The sequence below is a fragment of the Petaurus breviceps genome, unplaced genomic scaffold (genome assembly GCF_028583685.1).
Source record: "Petaurus breviceps papuanus isolate PSGF00001 unplaced genomic scaffold, PetGlider_PUasm1.0 126, whole genome shotgun sequence".
NCBI lineage: Eukaryota > Metazoa > Chordata > Mammalia > Diprotodontia > Petauridae > Petaurus > Petaurus breviceps.
The window spans coordinates 7,026,419-7,040,282 of NW_027185655.1; the positions used below are offsets into that span (position 1 = coordinate 7,026,419).

Here is a 13,864-nt window from a genome sequence, read left to right on the forward strand (position 1 = left end):
GCCTGTCACTTTCCTCGGGGCTCTGATAATGCTACCATTAACGGTAAGCGCTGCTGCCATAAGACTTGGGGTCAAATCTCTCCAATGGTTCTTGACCTCTGGCGACTTTTGGCAAGTCACTTAACCTCCTTGGTCTCCATTTCCTCATCTGTTAAAATGATCTACATCAATAGGATTCTATGATCCTATCGTGGAAAGGACACTGGGCTTGGAGCTTTACCACTTGGTTTTAATAATAATAGGTTGAATTTATTTAGCATTTTAAAGTTTAAAAAATACTTTATCAACATCTTCTCATTTTACCCTAACAATCTATCCTTCCACTTATCACTCATATTAGGCTGAAGCAAGTCATTTATTATTATTAATAATTGGCTTAATGATTATTCATTATTAATAGTCATTGCTTTTGGAAAGAATAGAAACAGTAATAACGGACATTTCTACCACACTTTCATCTGAATTCACCTAACCACCCTGTAGCTGAATAGAAATCTCTTTCATCCAGCCTCAGATTGGAAAGCTCCTGAGGGGAGAAGCCTTAGTCTCTCATTTTTAGCCAACTCTAACAAGGAAGTTCTCATTGCATTTGTTTTCTCTACTTTCCTGAGTTGTAAGGGAAAAAAAATTTTATGTATGAAAACTATTTATAAAGGTAGAACTTTTATAAGTGTAACTGCAATGTTTCTTAAACTCCAGGGCCACTTCAGGGACTGGGTAGGACTTACCTTAAGGATATATTTACATAGATAATATCTGAAATTCTTATTTCCAAGGGAGAGTACATTTTCCACTTTGGAGAAGACTGGGGCTCATTCTTATCTCTAAGAGGAATGGTGAGCTAGAATGATATCTCTCTTACAGATCAGATACCAGAGTACAAAGTTCTTTCAGAACTCTAGCATAAATGCTCTCAAAGGGATGATAACACCTAGTTTTTTCTTAGTCAACTTAATTTCTACTCAATACTGCTTAGACAAAAGACAACAGATAGGGAGCAAACTTATTTGTCCAAGCAAGCAATAAAACAAAAATCAGGGAAGTTATAAAGATTAGGATACATAATGTGAGGGATGACTTCCCCATTTTGAATATCCTATATACGTTCTTATTACTTCCTTATATTTTGTAACTAAGTTCAATATTGCTTCCACATATGTGTGTGTGTGTGTGTAAGTCATTGTGTATTTCAAGGTAATGTAAGAGCTAATGAGTATTAATACAATTGATTGGATTAACTATTGAGACCAAATTAGAGGTGTTTCTAGTTTGGGGAAAGGAATGGTAGTATGAGAGGTAGCAAAGGGTTAAGCTTCTACAGAAGTGCAAGAATCGCTGAACAAGACTACTGATAAAAAGTACCAGACAATAGCCTTGGGAAGAAGCTAAGTTCCCAGAGAACTCCTAGATAATACTAAAAATGAAGTAATGTTGGCAGCAGGTGGATTTGACCAATTAGAAAGTAGACAGTGACCTTGGGACACTCAGGCCCAGATAAGAACACATTTAGGTTGGATTGAATTCAGTATTCTGAGGTTGTTACTGCGCTTGTGTAATGGACCTAATGTATTATGTATATTATCTAACAAGATTAAAGCCTCATTAGTAATAATTAGGTTAATGTTTGGGAGGGGCGTGTAACCCTTGCTTATTTAACCCAGTTTCTGCTTCTGTACCTCAGCCTCCTCTCCTGGGCATTGTCCCAGAGACTGGACCACCTGCTTCTCGAGATTTTCTAATAAAACTTCCTACCTTCACTTTGAGGTCTCCGAGTAGTCAATCTGGGTTAGGGTCTCTGTACTCCACAGAATAATAAAATACCCCAAAGTAAAAGGGCTCTGGTTCAGAAACAAAATCAAATTCCAACTCAGTGGAGAGAATGATCTCACCAAGAAAGTCAGCTTTGGGAGTGCAGGTCTTGGGAACCAAAGGATATGTTGTAGAGGACGGTTGTTGGGCTTTCTTTTTCTTATGTTATTTTTTCTTTTTCTTTTCTTTTTGTTTTTTCATGTATACATATATGAATACTCATACTATTAACACATACATGAATATACATGTTGTTAATATATGTGTAGTGCATATATGTGTACATGCATGTATGTATACCCTATATGCACATGTATATTCATAGTATTAAGGGGGACGTGAAAATGTACAGAATCTAGACATGGAGTGTGATTGTTGAGAAGCAACAAAGGGGCCAGTATCATTGGATCATAGAGTACATAGAGGGAAGAAAGGCATAAAGAGGCTGGAAAGGTAGGAACAAGGTCATGAAGAGTTTTAAAAGTCAAACAAAGTGTTCATGGTCAGACCTGAGCTTTAGGAAGATTATATATATACACACATACACATATCATATCCATATTTTATATGTATTATATATAAGTATATATAACACATATACATGTTTTTAGTCATTTCACTCATATCCTTCTCTTCATGACCCCATTTGGGGTTTTCTTAGCAAAGATACTGGAGTGGTTGGCCAGTTCCTTCTCAAGTTCATTTTACAGATGAGGAAATTGAGGCAAGCAGGGGTAAGTGATTTGCTCCAGAGTCACACAGCTAGTGAGTGTCTGAGGCCAGATTTGAACTCATAAACATGAGTCTTCCTGATTCCAAGCCCAGTGTTCTCTCCACTGCACCACCTAATTAATATTAATAGACATATATTATATGAATAGACACATGTATCTATGTACACACATATATACATATGTGTGTATATGTACATAGTTATTTGAATGCTGTCTCCTTCATTAGAATGTGATTTCCTTGAGGCTGGGGACTATTTTTGCCTTTCTCTGTGTCCCTGGATCTTGACATAGTACGTGGAACACAGTTGTAGGTTTTTAATACATGTTTATTAACTTGCTGACTTTTGTTACAGACTCTTCTAATTGGTTAAATGTATTTACCTTTCTAGGGTCTCTTGACTCCTGTGTTTGCATTTGTACTGAGCGTTGGTCTTTTCATCAGGATTGCTTAAAAGTTCTCTGTGCTCCAATCAAAGGTGGATTTCACAGGCTCTCCTAGGAAACACAGAGCTAGAGCTTATTTCTCTAAACATATCCCTGCCAACACAGGCCGCTTTGAGTCCCTGTGACCAGAGTTTAAACTCATTCCAGCTACATGGATAGCAATTCCCTTTTTTATTGGTTGGGGTGTGGGTGGGGAAAACTTAGAGGGGAAGCTATTGATAGTGTTACCAATGCTGCTGCCTCCCCTCCCAAAAAAAGCCAGCACATCATTTTTTTTTTTCAGAAAAGCTCAGAAGAGAAAAACGATAGGAAGTTCAGAAGGAAACACAATCACAACAGCTTTGAAAGCAACATGTTGAATTTATTATATACAGCAAAAAAAGCAAACTTACTAGAGAATCATGGTTGCAATATAACCCTCATTTCCTAATCTACTTCATACATGGAAATGTTCTCCTTTTGGGGAATTCATTAAATTCAGAATAAAAAAGTTTAATTCAAGCAAAGTAAATAAGAAGAAATTGCATTTGGTCATAAGTGTTTCCCAGTTCTTCAGTAAAGTGGGAGAGATAGTCAGGTTGGAGAATGTCGATTATAACAGTCTCTACATAGTCACTGCCCTTTGAATCTTGATTTATCAGCTGGTGTAGGTTGTTTTCTTGAGCCCTGAAGGTTTAAGACAAGCATTGTTTTAGGTTAGCTTCCAAGGGCATGGCTGATGGCTGAATCCTATTTCTTTTGTATCCCATGTTTTCCTGGTAGTTCTTTCACTGTGGCAATATAAGCTTTCATGGAATCTTCTTTGAATTTCTCTTTCAAAGAGTTCCAGGCATCCCACTTAGCCTTGCCTTTGATGTCCATCATACCTGGACAATTTGTATTTATATCTCTGACGGTGGCTTGTTTGTAGTGACTATGGATAAGCAACATCTCCTGGTCATCTGGTTTGGATCTCAGGTTTTTGACTTCTGCAACTCAGTCAAATTCAGCCTGAGACATGTTGCCAGCTTGAGCAAGGTGGGGAGAATCAAACCCACAGACCTATTTCTTTACCCTTTACACGGCTGCTTAAATGATCTTCCTAAAGCACATATCTGACAATATTATTGCCCTCCCAGGAAAGTAAGGCCTTCCACCCCCAAATTTGGCTCCAACATAGATTTTCAGTCTTGTTTCAAATATATCATACTGACAGCTCTTTCCTAACCTAACCTTGTATTTTCCTGAATTTGCTTTGGCCGTCCCTCATTCCTGTAATCCACTCCCTGCTTTTCTCTGTCTGTTGAAATTCTCTTCCTTCAAGGCTCATTTTAGATGCTACCTCCTCCCTGGAACCCTCCCAGATTCTGCACCTGAAACTCATTCATCCCTTCCTAAATATTTTGTCAGGCTCTCTTCTTTATTCTTACCACTTTCATCTTTTTTTTTTTTTGCTTTTTTTTGGAGGGCAATTGGGGTTAAGTGACTTGCCCAAGGTCACATGGCTAGTTTTTGTGTTAAGTGTCTGAGGTTGGATTTTTACTCAGGTCCTCCTGACTCCAGAGCCAGTGCTCTTTTCACTGTGCCACCAAGCCACCCCCTGCCACTTTTGTCTTTAATCATATGCATTTATAATAAGAGCTAGCCCTTATATTATTCCTTAACACTTCATGTTTTATATATCCTGTCTCATTTGATCCTCACAACAACCCTGTGAGGTAGAGGCTATTCTCCCCATTTCATAGATGAAAAAACTAAGGCTGAGGGAGGTTGAATGGGTCACACTGCTAAGAATTGAGGCCACATTTGAGTTCAGGACTTCAGGACTCCAGTTCCAACACTCAATCCACTGCATCCCCCTGCTTAAATGTGAGATTCCCTCATCAGCCCCCCCCCCACATTAGATTGTAAGCCCTTTAAGGAATGGGATTGCATAATTTTTCATCTTTCAAAAACAATAGCTCCTGCTCTCCCAAGGTTGTTGTGAGGATTGAATGAGATAATAGTTAGCACTATAATAATAATAAAAAGAAGGAGGAGAAGAGGAAGAGGAGAAAAAGGAGGAGGAGAAGGAGAAGGGAAGGAGGAAGAGAAGAGGAGGAGAAGGAGGAGGAGAATTGGAGTTATAATAACATATAGTATTTTAAGGTTTGCAAAGCACTTTGCAGATCTTATCTCATTTAATTCTCATAATAACCAAGGAGTTAGGCGCTATTACTATCCTCATTTTACAGATGAGGAAACTGAGATAAGCAGAGGTGAAATGATTTGCCATGGCCACACAGCTGGTCAGTGTCTCCAGTCTTCTGACAGAAGTCCAGCCCTCTATCTGCTGTATAACCTCACTGACTCTAAGTGCTATATACACGGGAGCTGTCCAGATTTATTTTCCTATCCCCAGTGCAGAATACAGTGGTTGCTTATAACAGATGCTTAATAAACGTAACACAAATCTAAGTTTTCATATAGCATTTCATGATTTCTATATGTAAAGTGCTTTCTTCACAACAAGCCTGTGGCACATTTTATTAGTTTTTTTTCAGAAGAGGAAACTCAGGTTCTGGGATGTTAAATGATTTGCCCATGACCATACAGTTAGTAAATCACTGAAGGAAGGTTTTAAACCAGGTGTCCTGACTTCCTCTCTGTCCATAATGCCTCTCAATATAATATTTAGCATTCTAGAGAGATGTTTTGCAGGGGACAAGAAGGGAACCTAACTTTCCTTGGATTCGCACTGCACCCCCTGTATGTCATCTCCCGTTCCTCTCCCTTTTCCTATACCTTTATGGTACATAGTAATCAGACGCCATGTTTTCCAGGTACAAAGAGAGACTGCCTTCCAAGTGCTTCAGAAGTACCAAAAAAGGTCTGAAGTTCCCAGATGCTCTCAACAGCCAGCGGTGGATCTTCCTCAAAAGTGCTGTGGATGACTTCTGCAAAGGCGGTGCCACTCCCAGTAAGGACATCATCACCCGGCAGCCAAAAGAGCCCTTCTTCCCTCTCATTTACCACAGAAAAGATCTTGCTGTCCAGCAGAGGCAGCCAAAGGACCTGGAGATCTCACAGTTATTTTCAAGGCTCTCCCCAACCCAGAAAATTCAAAGGGAGAATGCCGATAAGATCGATTATTTCCTGGCTCAACATCCTCTGGCTCTCTACCCCAATCTGGAAGAAAGTTTGCCTCTAGAGGTAACTATTTCATTCTTGTTTTCTTCCTATTCTTTTAATGTTTCAGGGTATTAATGTGGCCATAGACATTGCCACGGCTTTAGATGGCTAGTCAATTTCCCTGAAGGGAGCAGAATTCAGGAGAATTAGGAAAGAGTGTTTAAGACAGGTTGGATCACATAGTCTTCTTTGCTGCTGTTAAGCAACAACAATCACACCCTTCACTCCCCTTTGCTGAGAGGGTTGGTGGGGGCCATATAGTTACAGTGGCAGACCAGTAGATTTTTCTTTTTAAAAAAAGAGGTTCAATTTTTTTTTATTTGTCTGCGGGAGGGGAGGGAAGGCATATTTTTTTCTACAACTTTGTTGAAAGCTGACATCCATATAGCATTTTATATTTCATAAGCTTTTCCCTCACAACAACCAGGTAACAGGTATTAAATAATAAATAACCAAGTTTCTTTTTTAAAAAAAAGATAATTTACTGATATCTTTTGCTTTTCATCATCTTGATTTCCCCTTGTATATCTCTCCTCTTTCCTTCTGGAATGCCATTCCTTATGACAAAGATTTTAAAAAGAAAGAAAGAAAAAGAGGAAGAAGAGGAAAAAAATTTAGGAAAACCAATCAATACATCAGAAAAAAAAAATTTGATATCCTATGTAATGTTCAACTCCGTGGATTCCCAAGCTCTACAAAGGGCAAAGGAAGGCATCTGTTCTTTGGGACCCAAATAGTTTTTTGTAGTTTCACATTTTATTTCAAGTGTTTTGTAGTTGTTCTTACCATTTACATGTTGTAGTCATATGTATATTATTTTTCCTGGTTAAGTTTAGTTCGCTTTGCATCATTTCACATAACTCTTTCCATGCTTCTCTGTCACATTTGTCTTTTCTTTCTCTATTTTTTGGGGGGCAAGACAATTGGGGTTAAGTGACTTGCCCAGGGTCATATAGCTAGTAAGTGTCAAGTGTCTGAGGCTGGATTTGAACTCAGGTCCTCCTGACTCCAGGGTCAGTGTTCTATCCACTGTGCCACCTAGTTGCCCCTATATTTGTTATTTCTTATAGCAATTGTATTCCATTATACTCAGATACCATAATTTGCCTAACCACTCCCTAACTGATGAGCATTTGGATCATTTCCAATTCTTTGCTACCACAAAAAATGATGCAAATATTGCAGGGTATTTGACATTGGAGCCTTTTATTTTATCAATAACCTCCATATTATATATGCTGTAAAGTATGCTCTCTGGGTCAAGAACTATAGAAATTTTATTCTTTTCTTCTGCATGATTCCAAGTTGCTTTCCAGAATGGTTGTTCCACTTCATAGCTCTACCAACAATGCATCAGTGTGCCTGTCTTTCACCAAGCCCTCCAACATTTACCACTGCTTTCTTTCATCATTTTTACCAACTTGCTGGATATGAGGTGTAACCTCAGGAATATTTTTATTTCCATCTCTTTTATTATAAGTGATTTAGATTATTCTCTCATATGGTTGTTGTAATTCTTTTGATAACTGTTTGCTCATATCCTTTAGCTACTTATCTATTAGAGAATAGTTATTGGAAATTTATATTTCTAGTATTTGTCTTTTTATCTTGGATATCAAATGCTTATAAGAAATATTTGACTATGAAGATTTTTTTTAAGTTGACAGATTCCCTTTGTTATATTAAATGTTTTAATTTTGTTTGTGCAAAAAACTTTTTTTTTATTTTATGTGATCAAAATTGTCCATTTTATCTTTTGAAATTGCCTCTATATTGGGGTGGCTAGGTGGTACAGTGAGTAAGATTGCTGGCCCCAGAGTTGGGAGGATCCAGGATGGGTTCCAGCCTCAGATACTTAACACCCACACAAAAAAACTGACCATGTAACCTTGGGCAAGTTGCTTAACCCCAATTGCTTAAAAAAAAAGAAAGAAAGAAATTGCCTCTATACTTTAGTTAAAATTTCATCCTATACCCATAGCTCTAAAATATATAAGATATGTTTCTCATCTAATTTTTTATGGTATGATCTTTAATATTCATGTCATGTAACCATTTGAATTTAATGTGGAATATAGCATAAGATATTGGTGTAAGTCTAATTTCTGTCAGATTGCTTTCCAGTTTGTCTATAAGTTCTCATCAAAGAGGGAACACTTTCTGAGATAATGTATATTTTCAGGTTTATATAACAGTGAGTTATCGAGTTCAGTTATTTCTGATTCTTTCCTATCCAGTCTATTCCATTTACCTGCTTTTCTCTTTTTTTAACCAATACCAAGTGGTTTTGATGATTGCTACTTTGTGATATAGCTTGAAATCTGGAAATTCCATTTTCTTCTTTATTTCTGCCTTTTTCACTATTTTCTTTGATATGGAATATCCTTTGTTCCTCTGTATAAACTTTGTTATTATTTTATCTACCTCTGAAAAGTATCTTTTTGGTATAGTATTGCATTTGATTAGTATAGCATTAAATTTATAACTAGAGTAGCATTCTCATATTTATTAAATTGTTACAGTACAATAAACATTGAATATTTTCCAGCTATTTAAATTGTTCTTTATTTTTTAAGGAATATTTTGTAATTGTATTTACACAAGTATTGAGTGAATAAGTCAGTTCCCTATTATTTTTTTTCATTTTTCAAATGCTTTATTAACTTCTGATTTACATCATTCATTTCCACCAGATTTTGAGTTAAAAAATTCTCCCCGTTTTTCCCCTACCCACTGCCCCAAAATAGCAGTCCCACAGGATATCCCCTCCTCCAATCTGCTCTCTCCCGTATTTTCTCCCATACCCCTTTTGACTTTTCCAGTAGGGCATGGTGGATCTCTATGACCCAGTGCCTGTATCTTATTTCCCAATTACATGTAAAATATTATTAATAATAATATATATTTAAACATTTGATTTTAAAACTTTGAATTCCAGATTCATTCCTTTCCTCCCTTGTCACCCACCCTTACTGGGAAGATAAGCAGTTCAATGTAGGTTGTACATGTGTGGCTAATGCAAAACATTAACATAGTAGATATATTGTAAAAGACTAACTATATTTTCCTCCCTCCTATCCCACCACCCACTTGTTCTATTCTCTACTTTCATCTCATCCCTTTTCAAAAGTGAGTGCTTCCAACTTCCCTCCCCCCCCCAAGCCTGCCCTCCCTTCCATCATCCCGCCTCTCATCCCCTTCCCCCCTACTCTACTGTAGGGTGAGATGCCCTATTTAGTGTGTATTTCATTCCCTCCTCAAGCCAAATTCAATGGGAATAAGGTTGAACCATTCCCTTTTGCCTTCCTATTCTTCCCCTCCATTGTAACCATTTTCCTTTGCCTCTTCTATATGAGATAGTTTACCCCATTCTGTCTCTCCCCATCTCCTCTCATTATATTCCTCTCTCACCTCTTAATTTCACCTTTGAAGTATCATCCCTTCCTGTTAAATTGGTCCTGTGCCCTCTATCTATGTAAACTTGTAAACATATATACACACATTCACATATGTATTAAAATGCCCATATACCCTCATATATAGACATACATACACACACACACATATATATAGATATATTTATATTCCCTTCAACTATTTTTATACTGAGAAAAGTTTCATAAGTTACAATTATTGTTTTTCCATGTAGGAATGTTAATAGTTCAGCTTTGATAAGTTCCTTATGATTTCTTTTCCCTGTTTACCTTCTCATGCTTCTCTTGCTTCTTGTATCTGAATGTCAAATTTTCTATTCAACTCTGGTTTTTTCATCAAGAATGCTTGAAAGTCCTCTGTTCCACTGAATGACCATATTTTCCACTGAAACATGATACTCAGTTTTGCTGGGTAGGTGATTCTTGGTTTTAATCCCAGCTCCTTTGACCTCCAGAATGTCCTATTCCAAACCCTTTGATCCCTCACTGTAGAAGCTGCCAGATCCTGGGTTATCCTGATTGTGTTTCCACAATATTCAAGTTGTTTCTTCCTGGCTGCTTGTAATATTCTCTCCTTAATCTGGGAATTCCAGAACCTGGCTATAATATTCCTAGGAGTTTTCTTTTGGGGATCTTTTTCAAGGGGTGATTGGTGGATTCTTTCAACCTCTATTTTGCCCTCTGGTTCTAAAACATCAGGGCAGTTTTCTTTGAGAACTTCCTGGAGGATGATTTCTAGGTTCTTACTTTGATCATGGCTTTCAGGTAGTCCAATAATTTTTAAATTATCTCTCCTGGATCTATTTTCCAGGTCAGTGGTTTTTCTCATGAGATAATTCACATTGCCTTCTATTCTTTCATTTGTTTGGATCTCTTTAACAGCATCTTGATTTCTCATAAAGTCATTAGCTTCCATTTGTTCTAATCTAATTCTGAAGCAATGATTCTCCTCAGTGAGCTTTTGAGATTCTTTTTCCATCTGGCAAATTTGGTTTTTTAAGGCATTCTTCTCCTCATTGCCTTTTTGAGCCTCTTTTGCCATTTGAGTTAGTCTATTTTTCAAGGTATGATTTTCTTCAGTCAGGCTGTTGACTCTCATTTCATAATTTTCTTACATCATTCTCATTTCTCTTCCCAATTTTTCCTCCACTTCTATTATCTGCTTCTTCAGGTCCTCTATGGCCTGTAACCAACTCGTATTTTCCTTTGAAGCTTTTGGTGCAGAGTTCTGACTTCACTGTCTTCTCCTGTTCCATGCTTTGCTCCTTTTTGTCCCCAAAATAGGAGTCTAATGTTGGAATCTTCTGTCTGCTTTGTTTCTTTTTCTTGGTCATGTTGCCCCTCAGTCACTTGCTCCCTGGGGTTTTTGCCACAGTAGGACTCTGCCACCAGACAGGGGAGTTTTGTCCCAAACACTGGGGTCTTCTCAGCTACCAGAGGTATTAGATGGGTGCCCTCTCTGAGTTCTCCACATGGCCTTCCATGGTTGCCAATTGTCCATCAGAACTCAAATTTCTCTTTTCCTGGAGCAAAATGTTTGTAGGGGCATGACACTCTCTCAGAGAAAGTGGTCTCCTTCTGAACCAACTTCCCCCCCCCTCCAAGATTAGACCCATTTAAACTCTATTTTTTGAGGGGGGGAGGGAAGGGCAATTGGGATTAAATGACTTGCCCAAGGTCACATGGCTAGTAAGTGTTAAGTGTCTGAGGCCAGATTTGAATTCAGGTCCTCCTGACTCCAGGGCCAGTGCTCTATTCATTGTGCCACCGAGCCACCCCTAGACTCTATTTTCCATTACAAACATATACTCTTCTTTCCTGGAACTGGAAGAAAAAAAAGTTAAGACTTTGCTTGATGTACAATGGCAATTTATGAGCCCAATCCCTCTACTGACTGGTATGGAAGCTTTGACTTACTCTATTTCTGATGTAGGCTAGTTTGTCCCCTCATTAGGCCAGCTGGTTTGGGGCTCACCATATTGATGCCAGACTTAGTGTGGACACCTCAATTGGCACAGCCTGTTGTAGAACTCATGAGCTTAAGAGATCCACCAGCTTCAACCTCCACATTATCAGGAATTGCAGGAGTGTGCCCCCAAGACTGATGTTAATTGGATTCACCTCTCCTTTACCAGGACAAGACCTATTTCATTTACCCTGTTTCAATCTCACTCTTATGAGATCCCTCTCATTCTCCTGTAGCATCTCTCCTTGCTGAGACACTATAGGAGAAAGTTCATCTTTGGCATGATTCACTCATGGATTTGATTATCCTACATCACACATTCTCTTTTATATTCTACTTCCCTACTGTCGACATATGCACACTCCCATTCTGCAATTTTCATTGTCCTTTTTCAGTTCTTTCAATTGTGCTAAACTCTTTGGGAATCCATCTGGTGTTTTCTTGGCAAAAATTCTGAGGGATTTGCCATTTCTTTCTCTAGCTCATTTTACAGATGAGGAAACTGAGGTAAACAGGGTTATGTGACTTGCCCAGGATCGAAGAGCTAGTAGGTGATTACAGCTGGATTTGAACTCAGGAAAAGGAGTCTTCCTGACTCCAGACCCAGCACTCTATCCACTGTGCCAGCGAGTTGCCCATTCTACAATTTAATTCCACAAAATACATTGATTTACCAGTTGGAGGAATTGTGGGGTGTAAGATCTGTTAAAAATAGTATTTCAGACCAGTTCCTACTAGTTATTTTGTATTTCTTTAAATTCTGCTAACCCTTGTATGCCTCTTTTTTTCCTTTATGGGTTTCTCTGCCATTATTTTTTTAAACCCATAGGTTGTCTTTTTGTTTTGGTCTAAAAAAGTAGTCAGTAGAAATGGACTATTTTATTTCTTATTCTTACTTTGCTAGCTCTATTTGTTTACGTTTCTTCTATTTCTGTGGTTGGGCTAGTTGTAATTTGAATCATCTGCTTATTTCTGTTTTTGTTTGGGGGGATTTTTTGCAGAAATGCTTCAAATAGCCCTCTTTTGTTGACTCTCTTTTCTTACATTGATTATTAGGTTCATATTTGCTTGATGTGTTATTTGGGTTTGTATCTTGAGCTCCTTTGATTTAAAAAAAATTATTCCATGCTTTTTGTGGTTTCTAATAAGTATGAAATAATACAATGTTTGAGTTTTCTTTCCTTTTTATTTGAAGTTCTTTTTCCTGGCAATCCACAGAAACAATTGTTTGTCATTAAGATTAATAAATTTAACACCTCTGTGTCTGGGAGTCTGATATATAAGGTTTAGGTTTCCCCCCCCCCCCCCACTTTGTTTTCTTCATTCAGAAGTTCTGGACAATTTTCCAGTAGTATTTCCAGCATTATGGTTTTCAAGTTTGTTATATTCTTCTGGGGAACATATAATCCTTAAATTGTCCCTGCCTGTTTTAGATCAATGACTTTTGCTTATGTAGAGATCATGTGTTCTTTTAGACTTAATGCCTTTTGCTTCTCTTCTTCCAGATTTTCTTTCATTTTAGTTATATTTGCATCCCAAATCTGTTATTCTCTCTTTCTCCTTTTTTAGAGAAACTCGTCCTTGATGTGTCTCCATGTGAATCTATCCAAGTGGATTCAAGTTTTTTTTACTATGCTAGAGTTTTGGAATTTACTTTTTTTTACTACTTTGATTTTTTCATAAAGCAACTTCTTAAGCTCCAGTTAGATTTCAGTCCCCTTTCCTTCAGTTCCAGGGAGTCCTTGCACATCTACCCCCTACCCTATTTTCATTTGTTCTCTCCCTGTCTGTTATGGAAGAAGCAACATCCTAACCCCTCTTCCCATGCAAGTTCAGCTAGCTTTTCCTTAAAATATAAACATTCTTCAAGACTTAGTTGGTTTAGAGATTTTTTAAAAAACAATTTCCTTCTTTTTTCATGCTCTCCTTTAAATCTTGCCTCACTCCCAATAATCTGACATTTTCTTATTTTATGATATGAGTGAAAAACTCTAAATCTCAGAATTCTATATAGGTACAAGCCATCCTTTCCACACACTCTTTGACTCCAGAGGAGGCATTATACTTAAAAAAGAATTGAAATTGATCTTGAGATTTGATTGGCTTAGTCAGGGGACTCAGGCTTAGTGAATCAGTTTAATAAACACTTATTTAGCACCTCCTAAGTTCCCAGCACTGTGCTAAATGCTAGAGGTACAAAAAGAGACACAGGCAATCCCTGCCCTCAAGAAGTGCATAATCTGATGGGGACAGACTTTAAGCAAATAATTATATATAAGCAAGCTCTATACAGGATAAATAGGAAATGATCAACAGAGAGCAGGCAT

The 13,864-nt window shown here is 37.7% G+C and overlaps 2 protein-coding genes and 1 long non-coding RNA gene across 3 annotated transcripts in view; 1 reads left to right on the forward strand and 2 right to left on the reverse strand.

The window, feature by feature from the left end:
- FAM47E (family with sequence similarity 47 member E) overlaps positions 1 to 13,864 on the forward strand; it is an 83,987-nt gene that overhangs the window by 24,996 nt on the left and 45,127 nt on the right. The window contains exon 2 of the mRNA XM_069092165.1: positions 5,789 to 6,158. Coding sequence (XP_068948266.1) covers positions 5,789 to 6,158 — 370 coding nt within the window. The remainder of the gene's footprint in view (positions 1 to 5,788; positions 6,159 to 13,864) is intronic.
- Positions 3,328 to 5,887, reverse strand: LOC138164401 (uncharacterized). The gene is made up of 2 exons (XR_011169045.1): positions 5,751 to 5,887; positions 3,328 to 3,653 (listed from the first exon to the last, which is right to left on the reverse strand). It is a non-coding gene; the product is annotated as an uncharacterized lncRNA (long non-coding RNA).
- LOC138164396 (acyl-CoA-binding protein-like) lies at positions 3,665 to 4,187 on the reverse strand. The gene has a single exon (XM_069092177.1). It carries the CDS (start codon positions 3,915 to 3,917, stop codon positions 3,717 to 3,719), a length of 201 nt encoding a protein of 66 aa, XP_068948278.1. The 5' UTR covers positions 3,918 to 4,187; the 3' UTR covers positions 3,665 to 3,716.

Excerpts from the sequence above, each read along its gene's own strand:
- LOC138164396 (XM_069092177.1), bottom strand. The coding sequence starts at position 3,917 with ATGTTGCTTATCCATAGTCACTACAAACAAGCCACCGTCAGAGATATA.